Genomic DNA, 22,685 nt, shown 5'->3' on the forward strand with positions numbered 1-22,685 from the left:
AAATGCATGAGAGCTCTTAGCGGATTTCCTGACCAACTTCTTTAGTAACCTTTCCTTCCCAACTTTCATGTTATTGTTTACTTATAAGTTTTGATTACAGTAATTTATTACAACATGCCTAAAATAAGTGAAAAGAAGAAGTGTAAAAGTTTGGCTACAGATTGTCTTTTTTAAAAAGTCCAAAACACAACTACGAGTAAGTAATCTAATAACATGGCAACAAATAAAACGGTGACGACCTCAGCTGGTCTGTTGCATGACGTTATTCTCCTTTTAACAGACTCTCAACCATGTTATATGTTATATTGTTTTAACATGGTCAAAAATAAACTAAAAATATAACATGGCTGAGAGTCTGTTACTAGGTCTGCTAAATTGAGAGTGATGTCACGTAACAGACCAGCTGAGCTCGTCACCATTTTGTTTGTTGTCCTGTTAGGTTACTTACTCCCATTTTGTGTTAATATTGTTTTGGATGTTTTTATAAATAATAAAGCAATGGATGACAATAATAATAATAATAATATAATGGCAGTTGTGAATTAGCTCATCTTGATTCTCTTCCTCACAAGTTAAAAGATCAACAACGCACTCAGTAGCTAAACTTTCTCTTATCACTCAATTTAGGCAACTTATAATAAATTACTGTAATTAAAACTTAGAAGTAAACAATAACATAAAGTTTTGGAAGGTAAGGTTATAAAATAAGTTACTTAGAAATTCCGCTAGGAGCTCTTATGCATTTATCATTTAATATGACTTTAAATAGGGCTGCTCACAATCCTATACTTAACATGGTAAAATAGTTTACATTTAACATATGTAAGTCCCTTGGCAAACATGCCACCACTGTATAAACTACCTTCAGGGACCATGTAACCCCTCTTACAATGCCTGTGTATATGTAATAATAATATGTACATTTGTACATATTTGTATATGTTGTATAATAACAATATTAGGAGGTAAGAAAAAAAAATACATTTAACATAACATCACGAATACCCCTGTAGAAGACCTTGTTTGGGCATTATTTTAGCATTTCTTTGCAAGAATAAAGTGAAGCTCACATTAAGAACAGCAATCATAGCTTCTCCTTCACTTCAAATTTTAAATGATTGCAAAATTTTCTTTGAGATCTACCATTTTTTTATAACCTTCCTAGTTTGACACATGGGGGGGGGGGGGAGTTTATCTTGAGGTGACCAATCTATTCTAACAACTATGATGGAGGGTCGTCTTTCATTACTTGTGATATTACCAATATTACCCCTACATGATCAATCTGAACATCATTTAATTTAACATTAACAGTCAATCTTTTACTATCATTCCGAGTGTTGGTGTAGGGGTAATAGAACCAACTTTTTAAAATTATGCTTCTGATTCAGAAAAAAATGTCATCGTTAAAATACATAAACTAATTACAAGTTAGAACATGTTTGCTGCATGTTTGATAGTAGTAATAAAGCATGCTGCTGAAAATACATTCTTAAGTGAAGGGGGGGGGGAGAAGAAAATAAGAAGGTAAGAAACAATAAATAACCTGCATTAAACTCATGTCTTTATTAACACATATCTCACTTTTTCAAAGTTTTATTATTTTTTTACAATATATATATATATACTTAATAACTATATCTAGACATTTTCATCTGAAATTCAACAATGAAAATATAGTTTTCTAATCATCAGATTCTATCTTATATTTTGGTGAATATCACAGTAAGAACTTCTATGCTTCTTAAAAAACAAGGTGATGCATCGATAAAAAAAGATGGAATACTGACTCAATAGAATTAAAATAAGGAACTGTATCGAACAAAATACAATAACGAATAAAGTGAGTCAAAAGATTTTCTTTCTTTCTTTCTTTTTTTCTTTTTTTTTAAAGAAGCCAAACAAGTTAGAAAGAGAGCATTGAAACAATACAACAAAGGACAAAACATCAATTGTCATTAACAAAATTTCAACAAGTTATAAGTCAATAATAATCACAAGTTTTTGTATTAGTTGGCACACTTTTTTCTATTTATCACTTCTTTTTATGTCTTTTTTGTATATATAACTGCTCTTTAACAAGATTTGTAAACATATGAGACTATCAACTGTCTATGTAAAAAAGTATAAAATATACATGTGATTCTTATTAAACTAACGAAAAATTAAATAAAAAAAAAAAAAAAGAAAAGAAACACTTTAAAGGAGATTCCCTGTAATGAAACTTCAAGCCCACAACGATAGTAATACAAAATCAGTACATCTTTTAACAATCGTTGGAAGTATTAGTTTCAAAGAAAAAAAAAAAATAATAAACCATAGTAATCACTAACAAGGACAAAAGTTTAAAAAGTTAAAAACGGACGGAGATGACATAAAATTTATATTATTCTGGCACTCGCTCAAGATTCCTCACATGAAAAGAATATGTGAAGAAATATTCAAGGCAAGGCAAATCACAATGAAAGATAAAATTAAAATTAGTCTTAAAATTACATATCAAGCATATGTGAAATCAAAATATCAATATACAAATACCTAAGCATTAATTGTTCCTGAACTAATAACAAATATCACAAAAAAATAAAACAAAAATAGGAAACAAGTTGTCAGGAAGAATAGCCTAAATCCTAAGATTATAAACTAGGAATGAAAAATAAATTTTTGACACAAAAAAATATATAATTATTGTAGAGGCTATGCTAAAGATTACAGTCAGTGAGAAATGTGCAGGCAGGTGGGATGGTGGCAGAGTTGGACAAAAATTAGTTGAAACTAAGAGCTAAAATTGTCATGGATACGATATTTATTTCTCATGGCAATTTTAGCTATTAGTTTCAACTATAGTGGGGGAGACCAGGTTGCTGTCTAAACCTTACCTAACTCATTTGAGCTTATTTGTGGATAATAGTTTAGTTTAATAATAGTATTATTTATTAAAATATAATTTGAAGTTTTAATAAATATTATTTTGAATGTAGTTGAGTCTGGCGAATGCAGCATAATGTAGCATTATTTGAAAAATTTAAAATAGATAAAGAAATAGAAATGGAAAGAAATTGTAAATTCCACCTTTAACCTGTTCACCAGCAGCAGACGAAATATAACTATGTTTTCTGATTTTCTTTTCTTTTAGGGCTACTAAGCAACCTTCTTGTTTGTTGTTTTGTTTTTTTAATTTTCATTGTTACTCAAGGTATAAAGGACAATAGTGAGCTATGATTTTAAAGGAATAAAAGGTGTCAAAATTTCAAATAGATTGTGAAAAAAAAAATTAATAGCAGCTATTAAGCAAATGGTTCAAAGATATAAATGTAAACAACAAATTCGGAAAGGAATAAAAGTACAAGGTCAAAAGGATGAAAAGAGAAAACAGCTGAAGACGGATAGGCAGTCCGCGATCGATTGATCCCCAATCCGGTCGAAGTGAAGAATATATTATTAGTGTAAAATTAATGAACAATAAATGTTTGAAGTAACAGGTTGCTTACAAGTCTAGAAAGAAAAAAAAATCACAAAATGCTACCTTCAAAAATGAGAATCATGTAACTGTTAGAAAAAATAAAATAAAAAACATATTTTGTAGTTTTAGATTTCAAATATTTACAACTGATGATGAACAACAAGCATAATATATAAAATAATTGGCAAACACAAATAATAATCTTAAATCAATTTAGATTCTTTATGAATATCTTTAGCTTCCAAAGCGGCCATACTCTGACATGAGGCATCTGGTTCCCAAATCTGCTATTATAGATAATAAAGGAGCTGCAATCAAGTTTTAAATTATAACAGGATAAAGTTTCAATTCACAGTGTGACAGGTAGATCTGTGGGTCCCATCACAATATTTATTAGTCAAACATTTTGGTGTTCTGAACCAATTTATTAATTTTTTTAGGCTGCATTCTCCATTCCTTATAAATAATTACAGTAATAAATGCATTATATCTTGATATGATATAAATAATAGACAAGGTATTTGACTTGGACTGACGGACACACCTGTCATGTTGTGGATTTATGTTATAAGTACAGGCAATTGAATACATTATTGCGGTCTATAAGCTTTCCAATATATTCGATTTGTGCATTTCATTTTACTGATAAAGATTAATGCAAAAATAAAATGAATTTCTTGAATTTTAAATTTTTTTATAATTGAAAAATCCTGCCATAGCCGTAACATCCAACAAAATGTTGGATGCGAATAAGAGGAGTTATATGTTTGGCAACACTGTTTTTCCACCCAGTTGAAACCACCTCTTTTCTCATTTCTCGCTGACTGTAGTGTTGTTTACTCGTTTTACTGGCAGATGAATATGTCTGTTGTACATGTGGTAATGTCACAACCACATACATAGTCCAAAAAACTTATTAAGGCCGCTAGGTCATCTTTATGTTTAATTTTTCTATTGTAAATTAATTAAATTACATTTATAACAAAACCTATTTTTTATTTTGCAAACTTAGTAGAACAGGAACTATTTTTATAGTAAAAGTAAGTCAGAGAAACATCAACATTGGAAGGTAGGGTGAACTTTAATTGTTTATGCCTCTTGAATACTAATACGGGAGACAGTAGTCTCACATCGACAGTGCAAGGACACAAACCATTTTCTACAGAAATGATATTACTTGTTCCAGACATCAGCCAACTAGCATCAAGGCCAACAGCCTATTCATTTTTTACTTTATTTTTTATATATCTTTTCTTTTTTTACCAAGATTGGTCTTTTTTTTAAGTATGAAGAAGTTTCCAATAAAAAAATTAAACATAAAGATGACCTAGTGCCCTTAACAGAACTAATAGAAGTTTTTTTACAATTGATTTAAGATTTTGATCAACTAGGATCTAGCTCAGTAGAGATAAGATACTGGTAAAAAATAAAGTGAAATTAGAGGGCCATTTCCACAGTGACAGTTGCAGCCGCTACTATTGTGTAAATTACATTTGCTGTCTTGGCAGTAATGTCACACTACACGGATTTAAGTGATAGTTGAAGCATATTGTGCAAGTATGACAGCTTACTGCCAAATGAAGACTCCTTGACAGTGAACTGTCACATCTTAAATCTCATAACACTAACCTTATACAAAGCTTATAACTTGTATGTTTCTTAGTAATTAATTTCACTCCTTCAAAAAACACAGGAACAATTACTTCTAAACCAGACTGTACAAACCTATTAAAAATTAATTATCCACCCATTCAACAGGGAATTTTTCCCTCTAAAAGAGAATTGACACAATACAAGCAATGGAGGTAAAAACGTAATACTAAAGGAGCAAGTATTTGAGGAATACTTATTTATAAACAATTTAAAGGAGACTAGAGGAAACAGTCTAATCAAGTTAACCCAATAAATTCAGGAGAATCTTCGGGTTTATATCCTAAGAGTAGATCAACGGTTGAATGTCAAACCTCAAAATTGTTGCTATGGGAAAATTAGGACCTTAATAGACATAGAAATATAGGATAATTAGATTTATTTTTAATATGGAGATTAGATGTACGGTGTCAATTAAGAAATTTTATATCCCCCCTCAAACAAATGTAGTGACGTCCTATAAATGTAAACACAATATAGGTAATGTGTATGTAAGTTCTTTTGATCTCTATTAAGTAAATATAAAATAAATGCTTCATTTAGTTTCTGGCTATAGAGTCCAATGATAATATAGATATATAATATCTAATATTTTTATTTTGTAATATAAATTCTAATATTAAATATCAAATACTGAAGATGTCAGACAATAGAGTTGCATAGTGGAAAAAAGTAAAAGGATCCGTGAGTAATACCTGCTCTGAACATGAAAGATGCATTAAATATCGATATTTTTAAGTTAGAAAAAGTAAACATGGTAGGAACTGCTTCCAAAAAATGTGTATTATAACCTAAACTTTAACTAAAGCGGGAAAGCGTGAATGGAAAGAAATTCTCCCACTTGAAAGTTAGTTAATATTACAAAACTAACCTATATACTAATTAATGTACAGTCTGGTAAAGAAGTAATTTTTCCCACCTTTTTCAGAGGAGCGAAAGAAACAATTAACTCTTCTTTGTCACTGGTGCTAGTTATTGTTAGTTATATTTAGTAATCAGCATTGAACTGTCAGTGAGGTTAGATTTAGAGTCAGTGTGTAAATACCCCACTGTCTCACTGTAGTGACAGTACAACTATCATGAAAAACTGTCAATGTAGAACTGGGCCTTATTGACCTATACCATAACCAAGGCCTCTACAATAAATCAGTACTGATAATTATATAATTAATAAAATAAAGATCATAATCATGTCACAAATGAGAAACTCCAGATCGCATTGCATTTTGTCCATTTTCTGATAAAATTCATTTTCCACTGAAATTGTGAATTATTTTTGGTAAGAAATCTAAATTTGAAAAGATCTGGATCATATTGCTTCTTACTCAGATTTATAAACCTTTCATGTTTGATGTCCATTGCAAAAAGAATTTTATTTGAAATGAACAATATACATTATGATCAGGAACTTCTACAATAAAATAAATCAACTATATCCATAAAAAAAATTCTTAAGTGAGCAAAAAAAGCAAATGAATAAAAAACTTTGACTAAATATCCTTAAAGCACTGTGTGACTCTTGGACTTTGTTATTAAGTTGTCAACATTCAATTTATATTTAAAAGTAATGTATTATTAAAGTTTAGAAGTAGTGGGAAAAGCTTTATCATCAGGTGTAGCGGATTCTAATTCGGGAAAGATTCGAGTCAGCACAAAGAAGGCTACATCGTAATTACTCCAGTAGGCAGTATGGGAGACCAGTACCGAGCGAACGACGAGAGGACCAGAAGTTCCGCTGGTCAGGACATAGTCCAGCCTGTGTTCGAGCCCTGAAAAATTAAAACCATAATTAATCAAAGATGAAAATAATTTTCTATTTATAATTGATAAATTAAATAATTAATTAAATAAATCAAATGATATCCTAGTTAAGTCTCAACGCTCTTTATTAAATCAACAATCCAACGTTTCAGCTAATTCCATCATCCTCAAGGACAATCTTAAATATAAATTTACACCTAACATCCAATTTTAAAAATGTTTTATAGGCTATTCTGCCCAGGTCATTAATTACAAATCAAATTACTCTATTTAGTCACAATTTCATTAATTTTTAAAACTTTTAATTTTAGATCAACTTACACTATCAACTATTATTAACCTAGTTTTTTTTTTTATGATATTGGGTTGTAAAATAAGTTTGTAGCGTTTTTTACGTTTGTAGTGTTTTTTTTTGTTTTTTTTACCCAAAATAGGATATTTTGATTTGTAATTAATGACCTGGGCAGAATAGCCTGCAAAACATTTTTAAATTTTTGATGTGAGGTGTAAATTTATATTTAAGATAGTCCTAGAGGATGGCCGAATTGGCTGAAATGTTGGACTATTGATATAACAAAGAGTGTTGAGACCTAACAAGGATACCATTGGATTTATTTTAAAAAAAAAAACTGGTCTCAAGAAATTAAAAAGATTATATATATTGAAAAATGGCATGAATATACAGGATAGTAACAAATATGGTAAAATTAAAAGAAGGGAAGAACAGTGAGGAAATAAGTGAGGAGTAAATATGGATAATAACATATCAACGGGATAGGATAAATATACGTAAATGAGAAAATAAAGATATAATATAAGAAGAATCTTTGAATTGTCACAAACAGAGAATTATTAACTTGAAACAGAAAAAAATATTGGACGAAGGAGATTACCTCTACCTCATCTCCTTAATGGGATATAGGGTGTTGTAACAAAAATATTGTGCATAGCAAGAACAATCAGAAAAGGATATTAAAGGTATAATATCATAATAAGGTAATATAAAAATATTAAAAAGGATAAAAGAATATACAAACAAGAGATCAAAAAATATATACAGTTTAAGGAGTAGAATAACCAAATAAGAGCATAAACATGAAATATATAAAAGACAACACAAAGTACAAGAGCCCAAGAGAAGAAAAAAGTCAGTTATTTCACTCCAACTTTTTATTACTTTAATGAAAACTATGAATAATTACTAGTAAGAATTGATGAGTCAGTCAATTCTAGGTAGGTGGAATACAAAATGGCAACTGTTTCAAAACGTAAAAAACAATTAATTTTTCTTTCGGAGCTTCATATCTTTAAAACTGTCTACAACACTAGAAAACCTAATAGAACATCATTTAAAGAAAAGTAAATTTGCTAAAATATGAGCCCTTATAGATCTATTTATGTTCAATAGTTCTTAAGATAAAGCTTTGTAAAAGTAACATTTTATAAAATATGAGCCCTAATAGATCTATTTATCTTCAATAGTTCTTAAGATAAAGCTTTGTAAAAGTAACATTTTATAAAAGATGCGCTCAATAATCAGTAGTTATTGAATTTTTTTAAAAAAATCAAATCTCAAAAACCATTTGATGTACAAACGTCTATCAACACTCAAAGATAATTTAATGTACTTTATTCCATTTATCTTCGTAGGAATAGTAGTTTCCATGATATTCGACAAAATGTTGATTACTAGTTCTTCGGACAAACATTTTGACTTAAGAAAAAATTATCTCGGGAACCATAAGAGGTACAGTTGTCTGCCAGCACTCAAATTAAATCTAGTTAAGTGTAATATAAAGTAGTTTATAATGTTTATTTTCCTGGGAGTAGTAGTTACATGGTATTTGACAAAAGAAATTCACAAAATGTTGATTTCTAGTTATTCGGACAAACTTTTTGGATTTATGAAAAACAATATCTCAAGAATTAATAGACATACAGATCTCTGCCAGCACTCAAATTAAACCAAGTTTAATGTACAATAAAGTAGTTTATAACCTTTGTAGGAGTAGTAGTTTCATGATACTTGACAAAATGTATAAATGAATAAAAGATTATACAAACAAGAGACAAAAAACATATACAGTTTAAAGAGTAGAATAATCAAATAAGAGCATAAACATGATACATATAAAAGAAACTTCGAACATACAATTTATATGATAACACAAAACTTCAATTTAAATAAATATTTCTAGCATTACATTTTGAAATATTATTATCAATGCCTTTTATTTTTTGTTTTGTAGAGCATTAAATAATTTGTTTAGTTCTAGGGTAGTCTTTTTCTTATTTCTCAATCTTTATTTTAGTTTTTAAGGTAAAGTTCTTCTTGTAAGATTACTTTTTTTTGTATAGTTACATTTTAAGTTTATAAATTGACATTTTATTATTATTTTGTTCATTAGTTAAATTTTTCAATTAATTTTTTAATTCAACACTTCATTTTTTTCTTAAGTTCATTCATCAATGACAGAGTGGACTAGGAAAGTTTTAAGAAATAATCATTTGATCATGATGGTTTTAGATATGAATCATTAGTTGACCATATGTAGTTAATTGTGGGAAAATGGTTCAGGTGACAGTCAAAACAGGTACACGAAAAATCATAAAAAAATATTTATCAGTCACTGATGTTTTTCCCTGAACTAGACATACACTATAAGCTTTCTTCCCTATTTTTTAGTTTTACTTATTATTGTTCTCTACTGACTACACCCCTCCCACCACCCTCCTTTTCTCACTCCATCTTCACCTCGTATCATTAACTACATCACTATAAAATAACAAATAAGAAGAACATGACAGGTAATTAAAAACATTTGTACAAAAATATGTTTGTAGATACCCTGAGTCGGAGAATCAGTGCGATGTGAGGCCCCGCCAGAGTCTTGACTCCTGTTGTGACCACGAATTAATGAATTCCACAGGCTCCAACCCTTTTCTGGAAAGAATATTGTGGTTTAAGTAATATCATATAAATTATGGCAATCATGGCATATAAATTATTTTTTACCTAAAGCATCCTATTAATAATTTTTCAGAATCGTTATATGTTTATGTATTTTTGGTCCACAAATAAATATATCGTCATTAATTTCTTTAAAAATATTGTTTTTGAAAAAGAAAGACACTAAGAAGGTCCAAACATTTCTAATTCTTGATTTATACAAAAATTTGTATTTAAGGGTTTCAATTTTTTTTTTTTTTTTAATGACCCCTTTTCTACTTATTTCTGACATACGGGAGGAGGAGGGGTTATCTACAGGTTACCACCCTATTCTACCACAAGGTGGGGGATCAAGTTTTGTGGGACTGCCACAGAAATAAAAGTCAACCCCTTCCCAGTTTCAAACCGAACCTGCTTCAGTTCTCAGGTTGCAAAGACTCCCCGATACAGATGGACCAGGGTTTCAGAAATCATACCAAAGTAAACAAATTAGAACTGGAGATATAAATTAAAACGCTAGAGAAGTTTTTCATAATTTGAAATTTTTTTTTTCATATAACGGCATAAAATCTAAAAGATATTGACATGGATTGTAAGAGCTGAAATTCAGGTTTAATAAGAGTTCCAAAGTCTCCAATAGTTATAGTAACTTTGGATTCGGACAAAATTGTAAGGATTTATGATTTTTTTAATTTTATTTGTGAACGTTAGAGATCAGAAAAAAATAAATATCTTATTATTCTGAATGAAAAAACAAATTGATTGGTATATAATAATCATTAAGTATAAAAAACTTAATATTTCCTTTTCAGCTCCTAGAGCGCATTGTCAGGAACCCTCAGACACTTGTCTAATATTTTTTGATCTAGTATCACCAAATAAAGTTTCATTGAAATAGATGTTCTAATGTCCATAGATTTCCCTTGTAAATATAAAAGTTACTTACTTACTTACTTCCTTGGTGCTACAGCCTGGGACAGAAGAAATGTCCATTGGGGTGTTTCTTGTAGAAAATTTAATGCTGAATCAAATGCCGCAAGAATAAAGATGATTGGATGAACAGGGAAATTCTCCTGAAGAAATTTCTTCTACTCGTTCATGTCCTGCGCCTTATGCCACCATAAGGTCATTTATTTATTGTGAGTCCCATCTTTACCGCAGATGATTATTATTGGCGCGACAGACGGTGAAGGTCCAAGGCCTCACGAGATATATACATTGCGCGTTTCATGACGTGGTTTTCATAGGGTGGGTTCGTCACTCCCACGCCTATTTTTTTTTTGTGAATGCCACCCATTGGCTAACAGGTCCCACAAGTGCCCGGGGGAGGCTGCAACCGAGTATTGTATAATTATATGCTTGATAATTATAATAATAAAAAAATCCCGGATAGGGCCGGGGAATCGAACTTGCAAGCTTTGGGTTGGCAGAAAGGCACGTTACCATGCTGCTACCGTCACCCCCACCGCAGATGATTCAATCGCCTTAAAAGCATCTATGAGGTCAGCTTCCATTCTTCTGATGATGTCTATATTGTCCGCATACGCCAGTAACAGCACTTCTTTATTAAAGATGTATCCATCTGTTTGTATATGAGAGTATCTGATTATCTTCTCGAGTGAGTGCTATGTTAAATAGAAGGCATCAATGCATCTCCCTGTTTGCTATTTGTAGAGCTTTGTAGACAGGCAGGATTGGATTTTAACATGGCATTTAGAGTTGGACAGGGTCACCTTAACTATGTTTATCAGTTTCCGTGGTATTCTCAGTTTTTGCATGGCTTTATCTGCATTTTTCTGTTTACTTTATCGTAGGTCGCTTGGAAGTCTAGAAATAGGTGGTACGTGGTTATCCCATACTCAATCGTCTTTTCCAGGATTTGCCTAACTGTAAATATTTGATCAATTGTGGACCTTCCCATAGTAAAACCACACTGATACTCCTTTATACTAACTTCAACATAGGGGACCATTCTATTGAAGACTATATTTGATAATATTTTATAGGTAGTATTCAGCAGGGAGAACTCATAATAATATAAATATATAATATATATAAATAAGTTTGGTTTTAGAGTTAATTTAAATTCTGTATCTATAATAAAGCTTACAATAATAAGCAGAAATTTTTACAAAAATATTGATAATCTTAACCTTTGCTTGGTGTTTCGACAGGAGAACTGGATGGTTCTACTTCTCCTTCTTTTTCCTTTGTGTTTCCACTGCAACTTGCGGCGACAACAGCTTCAGGTGGGATTAGTTCGAGGGGCATATCGCAATATGCAACAGGGTTAGTAGCGGAATAGGGGTGTATAGCCAACGGTGAGATTCTAGAGTAATCGCGGTGCACCAATGGCTCCAGTCTGCAAAAATGACGGTAAAATTTTATAATGAGGTGTTGATAGCTGACCATAGATCAATATGTGGAGAAGATGGTTGGGGGGTGCGGTTAGCAAATAAACAAAAACTATTTGTGCCGACGTTTTGACCTAAATTTTAGTTCTTCATCAGATAGTTCAGGCCAAGATTCTTAATAGACTGATCCTGAACTGTCAAGCAGAACCTCTCTAAATATAAATAGAATTTATAGACATGAATAGTTTAAGTATTATAAGAAGATATGTATATGTATTTGATTATTTGCTCTTTCCTATTACTTAATTTTAATATTACTCTTCTCATACAGCCTTTATCTTCTTATAATACTCTAATTATTCATGTCTGTCAACACTATTTATGTATCCTTAATATTAGCTATTTTTTATTTTCTAAATATTCTATATATTCTTCTATTCATTGGTTTTTATTTTGTTCTTAGCCCTGATGAAGGCCAGAAATTTAGGCCGAAACATTGGCACTAATAACTAAGTTTTCACTTATTTGTGTTTTACATTGACCACACCTATCGACGATCTTCTCCTCATGTATATTACTGATAGTACATAGGTTAGTTAATTTTTAATTATTGTGTCGATCTATAATTATTAAGCATAATGACAAATAATAGTTAACAAATTATTAACACACACAATTTTGATCCAAATATTCTCTCAACTTTTATTTCCCAACGTTTCAGCCCTCAGGGCATTTTTAAGGAGACAACCTATGAACATTTTTGAAAAATTGAAACATATTAAATAACTTTTCCTTTATTTTCACCAATCTAATTTCATCCATTATTTTTATTGCCTTATTAAAAAAGTTATTAATAACTTCGTATTTCATGTGAATAGGATGACAGGATAAATAATTTAAAGTTATATTACTGGATGTTTCCTTTTTTGTCCATTCTGTTAATAATGTATCTCCTTGCCTCATTATCAACATGTCCAGGAATCTTAAATTGTCCTCTTTTTCTATTACCATCGTAAATTTTAATCTTTCATAGTAACCAATTTAATATTTAAGCATCCTATTTTTATCTGTCTCTTTAATAATGCAGAAAATATCATCAAGATATTTAAACAAAATTTTTAATTTTATACCTGATTTTTCAATTGCTTTTTTTATTAAGTCATTCATAGCTAAATCAACCTGGCATACAGATAAATGTCGACCCATCGGAAGGCCAACATTTTGGCGGAAGATCTCACTTTCATATTTAAATATTCCATTTTCACAACTTAGCTTTATTCCTTCCAAAAATAATTTTTTGTTCTTTATTATAGTATCGTATTTAATTTTATTCCCATTTTTCTTCTAAAATAGTATACACCACTTTCAGAGGAATATTTGTAAATAAGGATACTGAATCGTAGCTCACCATTATTTCATCATTTTCAATCTTTATCAACTTCAATTTTTCTATTACCTCTTTGTATAAATGTAAATTGTATTAAATGTAAACAATTATTTTTAATGATAAGGTGATAACAGAGTTGAACCTGTTGAAGGTAGGTTCTGTTACAAATGATGTTAGTAAGTGGAACAAGAGAAGATTATTTGTGTGAAAAAATTTTAAATTTAAGATATAAAAAGTTATGTAAGTAAATAGTTAATTTAAAAACATTATTTGAAACTGTTATGATATTATTTTAATATTTAATTTATTTTAAAGATATGACATGGGCAATTAACCTGCAGAAGAGATTTTAAAGAACATGACATCAATATTTAAGGTATAGCCAAAAATATCGGTATGTTGTTAAGAAAACAATGTAATTAATATAAAAACAAAAATTTTTAAAGGTTGTCTCCTTGAAAATGGCCTGAGGGCCGAAACGTTGGAGAGTTTCTGAAAATAAAAGTTGTAAGAATATTTCGATCAAAATTGTGTGTGTTAATAATGAAATAAACTACTCTCAAACAATCATTAATCTAATATTTAACAAAGTTGTATGGATCATAAGTATAAATCTTTAATTATATGGATGAAGAGTGTCATTCTTTAATTATTAATTAACCAGGCAAATAGTTTAAAAAATTGAGTTAAGAGAGATTGATGAAATTTTGTTGTCCAATAGATAATTATTTATGTTCTATGGTTTGTATTCAGATTCGATCTACGAACATTTTGATTTTTTAGTCACTTCATATTATCATTTCGCTTTCTGTAATGGAGACTTAATGCAATTTATATTAAAAAACGATGGTTTTTATATTTACAATTGCACTTTTTGGAGAGAGAAAATGTAATTAAAAAAATAAATATTTAAAATAAGATCAAAGATGATGCATTAAAGGTAAAATAAAACTATAATAGCTGATGTAAATGGTATGAGACAGGAATTGAGAATACTAACCTACGTGGGCAAGTTTAAGCAGAAATAAAATAGAAAAAAGGAAATAATCGAAAAGGTACAAAAGTTACCAACAAAACAAATTAAAGAGATAATTTTTCATTTTAGCGCTTAATTTTATATTAATATAATTTAATATGTAGATTGAGCAAAAGCATTTATTGGCTTGGTAAGCAATGATACTTAGATCACTATTGCTTACTCCCAATATTTTACATTAAAAAAATATATCAATAGGTGAATATTACACTGTAACTCATGGAAACTGGTTTTATGATACATGGCAACCCCTAGATGAAAAATATTCGAAACTTAATCATTGCTGATTTGTTTTTGAAACTTTATGATGCATTTCACTAGCAAATATATTGTTAAAAAATATGAGGATGCCAAATTAAAATAAACATTACAATTAAATATTTTTCTTTTTTAAAACTTTTGTTTAACAAATTAAAAAGTATAAAGTATTTTCTAAATTTTCAGATTTTTATTAGTCGAATTTCCCCATTTATGAATTTTTCATTTTAAATATTTGTATATTTTAATTAGATGTTTGTGAAGTAATAAACACATATGTCTATGAATATTTTGATTATACTATATAATCATATGAACTATATATAATTTGATGAACTATATAACTAGGGGTTATAATTTATCGATCAGCCATTTTGAATTTAATTAAGGGACATGAAGACATGACCAACACATAGTAATCTACAATGAAGTGCTGATTGTTGATTGTAGATTGATATGAGAAGAAGATAGTCAGATATGAGATTGGTAAAGATACACAAATAAACAAAACAAGATAACAACCTTAATTCAGAGAAACATAATAATATCATTTTCATCTTATATTATAAAAACATAGTAGTTATCTCGTTTTGTTTTTAAGCCCTGATAAAGCCTGAAATTCAGGTCGAAACATCGGCATGAATAAATAAGTATTGTTTGTTTGTGTATCTTTGCTGACAGCACCTCCGACCATCTTTTCCTCATATAGTAATCTATTTCTTCAATGCTTATCAGTTCCATGCAATACTTATAATACATCACAATACAACAGATTCTAGGATAGATCTTCAGAGAGATGCACAATAAAATATACCATGTGCTCTATCGAAATAAGTTAAAACAGACCTGTAGGCAACGGGATCGGTGAGATGAAAAATATTATACAGCCTGTTACACAACGTCGGAGGAAATAAATGGTAACCATGCTGGCCTTTAGGAACTCTCAGGGCAAGGAATACAGACAGAGGTGAGCCAAGGCAGAAAAAATTGTCTATCTGCAAAAATAAATGCTTTACTTAATTAAAAAGAAATATATTCAAGATAAATTATCTGGAAGGTGAGCAAATATTAATGCTATTAAAGAATGTAAACAAATAAGGTTATAACAAAATTGTAGGCACGACTCTCAATAATGTAAGCCTCCATATCATCCAAAAAATAAAAGGACAACGAAAAAAATATATTATTTTAGGAAAGTTAAAAGATGTTTTAATAGTAGGAAGATGGCCCAGGTAGGTGGTCAAAAAAAGGTACACAAAATAGCAGAAAAACTATTTATTAGCAACCAACAATTCACAACACTTTGCAGGGCTTCATCAGGGTTAAATTAAAACAAATTCTAATTTATTAAATTGTAAAGTATGATAAGACTTTAAGAATATAAATATAAACGTATAGAATAATTATTAATAACTAATACAGTAATGAATGATATGCTTTTTCATAATAATAATAAAGGCTTAGCGAACACGAAGGTTCGATGCCAATACTACCAATCTTTTTTTTTTTTCTTTATCTGACTCAGTGAGGGCGAACATTCCGGTCTTTCTCAACAGCCTGGTTCGGTGTCCTTCCATGGTGGAGCAATCTACTACTATAGGTTCTGTTGTATTAGGAACTCCGCACGTCAGGCACCAGGGGTCGATGTTCTTTCTAAAGCTCTGCAGCTTTCCCCAAAACCCTCCATGTCCTGTTAGGATCTGTGATACCCAATAGTCTGGGAGGACCCACTTAGCCTTCAATCTAGAAAGAACAGGAGGGAGAGGGAATTTTCTCAAAGTAGGGCCCTTCTGGCTTGCTATCCATCCTTCATTCCACCCCTCTATTGATTCCAAGACAGTACTATTATGACAGTTATCCATTACTTTTTAAAATCAAAATAATGCAGGAACTATTATTGTGAAATGTATTGAAAACAATTAGTAATGGTTTCAGACCGTGCTGGTACAGGTTATATATAGGTGGGCACACAGCTGAGGAGTCCTATTCGAAGTAATTTGATGATACCATTAGAAAGGTAAATAAAAATTGTAGAAAAAAATGATAATAGTTTAAATTCTCTCTTCTCTGAACATATGCAGACTGAACGAGGGTTAATGGAATTGACACAGTTCCGAAAAATATTATTTATAGGAGTTTTCCCTGGCAACTTATCTCATGAAAAAGATTTATGGTATTTTTTTTTTTAATGGTCCCCTTCCTGGCTATTTCTGACATACAGGGGAGTTATCTAGAGGTAACCAACCTATTCTAACCATGGTGAGGTTTCAAGTTTTCATTTTGTGGGACTGCCAGAGTAATAAAAGTCAAGCCCCAGGCCGGATTCGAATCTGCTGCAGTTCCGAGGCAGTCGCTTAACTTCCTTAGCTACAAATGGCCCATGCTCTGTAAAACTAACCAAAAAAAAATCCAAAATATCTCCAATTATTAATACTTCAAAACATTGTTAATTTCAATAAAACTTTAATTCAACTATGAATTGAATAATGGTTATAGGTGTTTTTTTTTTGTCAAAATTAATCCTAAAAATTGACTTCTTGAGTTTCCTGGTTTTTGTACGCTATATCCTGTATACAAATTTAAATGAAAATTCAAAATAGAGAGGTAAAGCTGCATTGTGCTTAATATTACTTAATTAAGAACTAGCACATGCATAAAGTAACCTACTTTAAAAAAAAAAAAAAAGAATATTTAAAAAAATATATAAAACTAAAAATAAAAAAGAAATTCTTACTTCAAAATTCAATCTTGATTTACCAGGATTTATCACACCATCAACTGGCATACCCTGTAAGATGATTATAATATTAAAATCTATACACATCTATAATATACCTAATTTGTAATTGATCACTTACATACGCATATGTAGAAAATGTACAGACTGGCAGATGCTGCTTGGGAAACATATTGTATATCTTTCAAAGTAATATATAACAATGAATTATATACATAAACATAAGGATAAGACCACAAATACTTTCCTCTTTTTTTTTTTTTTTTATAACATTTTAAAATACAATGGGTGCTTAAAGTTTAGGAAAATCAGGGAATCAGTTAAAATGAAACTCACCGTTGGAAGCCATCCAGTAACAATGTCATACGTAATGACTGCTCCTAATGAATGTGCTATCACAGATACCTTAGGAATAATTTTAGGGTTCCTTTCTCGAAACATCATATATAATCTGTTCATTTCAGTAACTAAGCCTTCTTGTATTTCACCCATATAAATCGGGCTGGTGTAGTACATAATATCCATCGCTGATGTATTCAGTACTTGCCGCAAATACTTTACATGAGGAGGCGTGATCGCTTCTACAGTTCCTACAAAAATAAAAATAAATATTTTTTTCACAGTTCATTGTAATGAAACAAAGATTGTTTAAACTAATTATTTTAAAGAATGGGAGTTGGTTGAAGCCTTCAGTTTAAAGGCTGAAGCGATCTGATTTATGTCCCAAAAAGTTTTCACTATGTTGAACAAAAATGCTCATCTGCTTTTGAAATGAAATGAAATGAAAAATATTTTTTTATTCTGGGACTAGGTCCCTTTAGAACAATTTTAAGGTAATTGCAATATCATAATAACATATATTGGTCAAAAACAATGTGGCTGCACTTTATTAAAACTTATATTAAAATTGCATATAAATAATTTAAAATTCAGAGAAAAAAATTAAAAAACTAACACACTAAATACATACAAAACAAAATGGTGTACTATTATAATATTGGATTAGATTGGTGAAGAAAAGGTAGTTAAATAGAAGGGTTTTAAATGAGGAAAGGATTGGTACATGATATATGTTAGAAGGAATGGAGTTCCAGTGAAAGGCAGCGCAGAAAAAAAAATGATTTATCAAACGCAGCAGTTCGGTGAGGTAGTGGAGGGTAGATTTCATATAAATGGGACCTAGTAGTACGGGATTGGACTGAAAATTTGAATTGCAGGTTTTCTAGGAAATAGGAGAGGTGCTGAGTACTAATTACTTGGAATAGAAAGAAAGCTAGGAAATAATGGTATCGAGAGGATGGATAGAGCCACCTCAGCTTGGCATAATACTGGGTTATGTGCGTATCTCTAGTGATCCCGAAAATAAATTGAACTGCGCAATTCATAAGAAGTTTAAGTTTAGATTCGAGATAACCTGAGAGTCCACCATATACCAGGTAGCCATAGTCAAAGTGGGGGAAAACAAGAGAGGAAACTAAGAGTTGATGGGTTTAAAGTGGAAGGAGAAAATGGATTCTATTGAATTGCTTTAAGGTAGCTATGGTTCAACGGTAAATTTGGACGATGTGTAGTTTCCAGGATAAAGTCTGACCTAAAGTGACTCCAAGATTTTTGACTGACTTATGGAATGAGATAGGAGTATTGTTTAGGATAAGATTGGGGGGTCCTGGTGGGATAGATTTACGGAGGGAGGCAGATCCAATTATGATAGCTTTAGTCTTTTTGGCATTGAACATAAGTTTATTGATATCTTCTTGTAGTTTAAGGATGGCATTTGAGGTGTCACAAGGATAATTGGTGTTTGCTACTACAGAATATAGTACAAATAAAAATTACAAACCTCCATCTAAGACTAAATTGTTTCTCCATTCAACTGGAAAGAATTCCACACGCTGAATACAATCAGGAAAAAATTTATTTTTTAAAGATGTCACCCTTTCTCTTATACTGAAAAAATATATATATTTTTAGTTTTTAATATGAACTGTGGACTAATGCAACTTAATGCTGATATTAAACTGAACCTGTAAGTATTACGAAATATTTGTGCACCAATATTCATCTTCTGCCCGATGCCGTGAACGACAAATACAAGATGGGAAATGTCATGTTGTTTATCAGCATCAGTCGCTATGTCCTTATAACCTCTAAGTATTCTTGTACCAGTAGCTGGAATAGAAAATATTTAAAATTCAAAATGATCATTATTATACCATTGGACATAGGGGAAAGAGGCTTATATTCTTACATTTTTGAAAATAGCCCAACTTTTGTGTAAAACTTCTCACTATTTTTGAAGGTGTGCCTTGACTATATAAATATATTTCTAAAGGGGAATACCAGTCTACGTTGAACTCCGGAAATGCTTCAGAATGAACTAGAAAATTACAAAAGTAGAAAATTAATACATAGTTTGACTATAAAAATAGGAGAATATAATTAACAATAAAAGGAAGATGGTCCAGGTACAGTAAAAAAACAATAGTAATAACTATTTAATTTGAGTCAACATTTTGCCCCACATTGGGCAATTATCCCGATTCATCGGGGCTAAAAAAGATACAAACAACCAATACAGATTTATAGTGAGGTGTAATGTAATGTAAAATAAATTCACACTGATAAGGATAAACAAATAAGAATCACAAAAGAGTATAAGACAATTAATAAAATCAGAGATAATGACTAATGGATAAAAAATAAATATAAAAGTACAGTAAACACTAAAATAAGAACGATAGTCAAGAAAAAATAAAAAGAATAGGGCACTAATCTTACTCAATGGAAGTAAACACAAAAATGAGCAAAGACGGAATGGGGAGACCAACAGGATGGTGGAGTGGTGGACCACCACCCAGTGGTGGGAGGAAAGTGGTGGTTAGTAAAAATGTTACATTTAAAAAAAGATATAAAATAATATTAAAGTAAAGGTAATATTAGGGAATATTACATATAGCCAGACATAAAATGTTAATATAGATAATAAGGGAGAGAAATTATATAAAAATTTATGAATAAAATAAAAAATAAAAATGTTGGCTCACATTAAATAGTTAATTACTATTTGAGATTATATAGATATATCTTCTTTTCATACATCACACATGGTCAATCAACAATTTTCCCAATATTACTAATTTTCTTCAAAAGAGTTCAGACGAACAAGATAATAAGTTAAATTGTACTAAAACCTAACAATAGATAATATACAGAAGAAATCTCTGTTTTATAAATTTTAAAAAGAATTTTTAGAAATAACAACTGGTAAGCAGGTAGGTATTAAAAAAAATGCAGTCTACTCAAGCTTATTCCCTTTTATTATTAAATACGATACAGGAGGGAGGAGAAACATTGCAACCATACAATTGCTCTAATGGTTATATAAACCACAAAATAAAAATCATTGAGGCACAAATGTGTAAAGGCAGTAGGTAGCAACAAAGGGCCATCTGTGGTTCAGGGAGTTGAGGCGTAAGTCTTTGCAACCTGAGAACTGCAGTAGTGCTGGTTAGAATCTGGTGTAGGGGTCGTCTTTTATTTCTGTGACGGTCCCACAAAATGAAAACTTGACATGGTGTCAGAATAGAGTGGTACCCAGTAGATAACCCCTCTCCCTTCCCCTGTATGTCACAAAAAAATTTCTTTTTTAAAAACAAATGAAAAAATCATAGTAGTAGTAATCCTACCAATCAATTGACTCATTAACCAGTTTTTTTACACACAGGCCTTATTGGTGTCTTTCCCATGAATGAAAATTTGATAGTACTGCCATTTCTGAGTCAGCCCACAATTATTAACACATACAAAGATTGTTGTGAATGAATATGAGGCTTCAAGAGCAAAAGTGACCTAACCCATCTTTAAAAACTCTAACATTGATTTATTTTTATAAAAGGAAGATGGTCTGGGTGCAGTCAAAGAAAAAATTCCAAAAGTAATTAAACTATTTAGTATAAGCCAACGTTTCGCCCCATGTTGTAGGACTAAAAAAGATACAAACACTAAAATAAAGTAAGAGAGCAGATAACATAAAATAAAAGAAAACTAATGTGTGGCAAATTGTGATTTCAAATATATTAAAATATATTTACAAATTAACAAAGTAACATAAAGAAAATATTTTTTTATGTAAAAAGGATGAATTAATGGGAGAATTTAGAAGGCTACCCAACGCTGAATTAAGGGAATAACACTCGGTAAATATAATTTAGATTATAGCATTGTGGCGATTAAGATGGCTGTGTAAGGTTGTAGGGTTAGTAACGAATGGAACCCTAAAATGTTAATAAAAACCGAACCGACAGGTAAACGTCTGAGGGATAGACCGAAACATAAATGGAGGAAGCTCATTAAAACTGATCTTGTAGAATTGTGTTTAGAGAAGCATCAATGGAAGGATATATGTAGAGAGCGATTGTTGGTATCAGCATCAAACCTTCGGGTTTGTTAGGCCTTTATTATTATTTATATAAATTTTCCCATATACTAAATAAAATAATTAGCCACACCTTAGTTTACTTTTACTTAATGTTATCTATTTTCTTACTTTGTTACCTTATTTTAATGTTTGTATCTTTTTTAGTGCTGATGAAGTCCTAAAAGGTGGGGCAAAACATTGGCTCGCATTAAATGGTGTAATTACTATTTGAGCTTTTTCTTTGAGCACACCTAGACCATCTTCCTTTTATATATCACACACGGTGAATCAACTATTTTCCAACTGATTCATTTTGTTCATAGAGAACTTTCTATTGGTGTATTCTAGTAGATAGAAACATATAATACAAAAAAAATCAATCCTTCCCGGCCGCGCCCCCTCTTTTTAAGACTCCCAATGAGGGATGGTCCTATAATACTTTTGAAATATTTGCTTCAAATGGGAAGAGGAAACTTTAAGATACTTTAATCGAGAAATATTTAAAAAGCCCCTGAAATTGTAAAATGGCATGAAACCCTCCTCTCCCACCCTTCGTGGTAGCCTTACTTATCTGAAGTAGGAAACAGACACTTATACCAAGTAGGTTGGTCAATATGCTACATGTCCCAATCTAACAAAAGGAGATCATAACAGAAAAAAAGATCACTCCTT

General features: G+C 30.6%; 1 protein-coding gene across 1 annotated transcript; it reads right to left on the bottom strand.

Moving 5' to 3' along the window:
- Positions 1-1,542: 1,542 nt before the first annotated feature.
- LOC106690420 (phospholipase DDHD1) lies at positions 1,543-20,009 on the bottom strand. Its single transcript, XM_067050197.1, has 9 exons — positions 19,845-20,009; positions 19,621-19,765; positions 19,437-19,543; positions 17,933-18,186; positions 17,594-17,647; positions 15,706-15,854; positions 11,978-12,186; positions 9,723-9,818; positions 1,543-6,882 (listed from the first exon to the last, which is right to left on the bottom strand). Exons 2-9 carry the CDS (start codon positions 19,656-19,658, stop codon positions 6,689-6,691), a joined length of 1,101 nt encoding a protein of 366 aa, XP_066906298.1. The 5' UTR covers positions 19,659-19,765; positions 19,845-20,009; the 3' UTR covers positions 1,543-6,688.
- Positions 20,010-22,685: the final 2,676 nt, after the last annotated feature.

Source organism: Halyomorpha halys, unplaced genomic scaffold (genome assembly GCF_000696795.3).
Source record: "Halyomorpha halys isolate HHAL.00 unplaced genomic scaffold, Hhal_1.1 Scaffold1709.1, whole genome shotgun sequence".
Classification (NCBI taxonomy): Eukaryota; Metazoa; Arthropoda; class Insecta; order Hemiptera; family Pentatomidae; genus Halyomorpha; species Halyomorpha halys.

Excerpts from the sequence above, each read along its gene's own strand:
- LOC106690420 (XM_067050197.1), bottom strand. The coding sequence starts at position 19,658 with ATGAATATTGGTGCACAAATATTTCGTAATACTTACAG. Across the intron at positions 18,187-19,436 it reads CAATTTAGTCTTAGATGGAG|GAACTGTAGAAGCGATCACG; the intron begins GTTTGTAATTTT and ends TTATTTTTGTAG. Across the intron at positions 12,187-15,705 it reads ACCGATCCCGTTGCCTACAG|ACTGGAGCCATTGGTGCACC; the intron begins GTCTGTTTTAAC and ends TCATTTTTGCAG.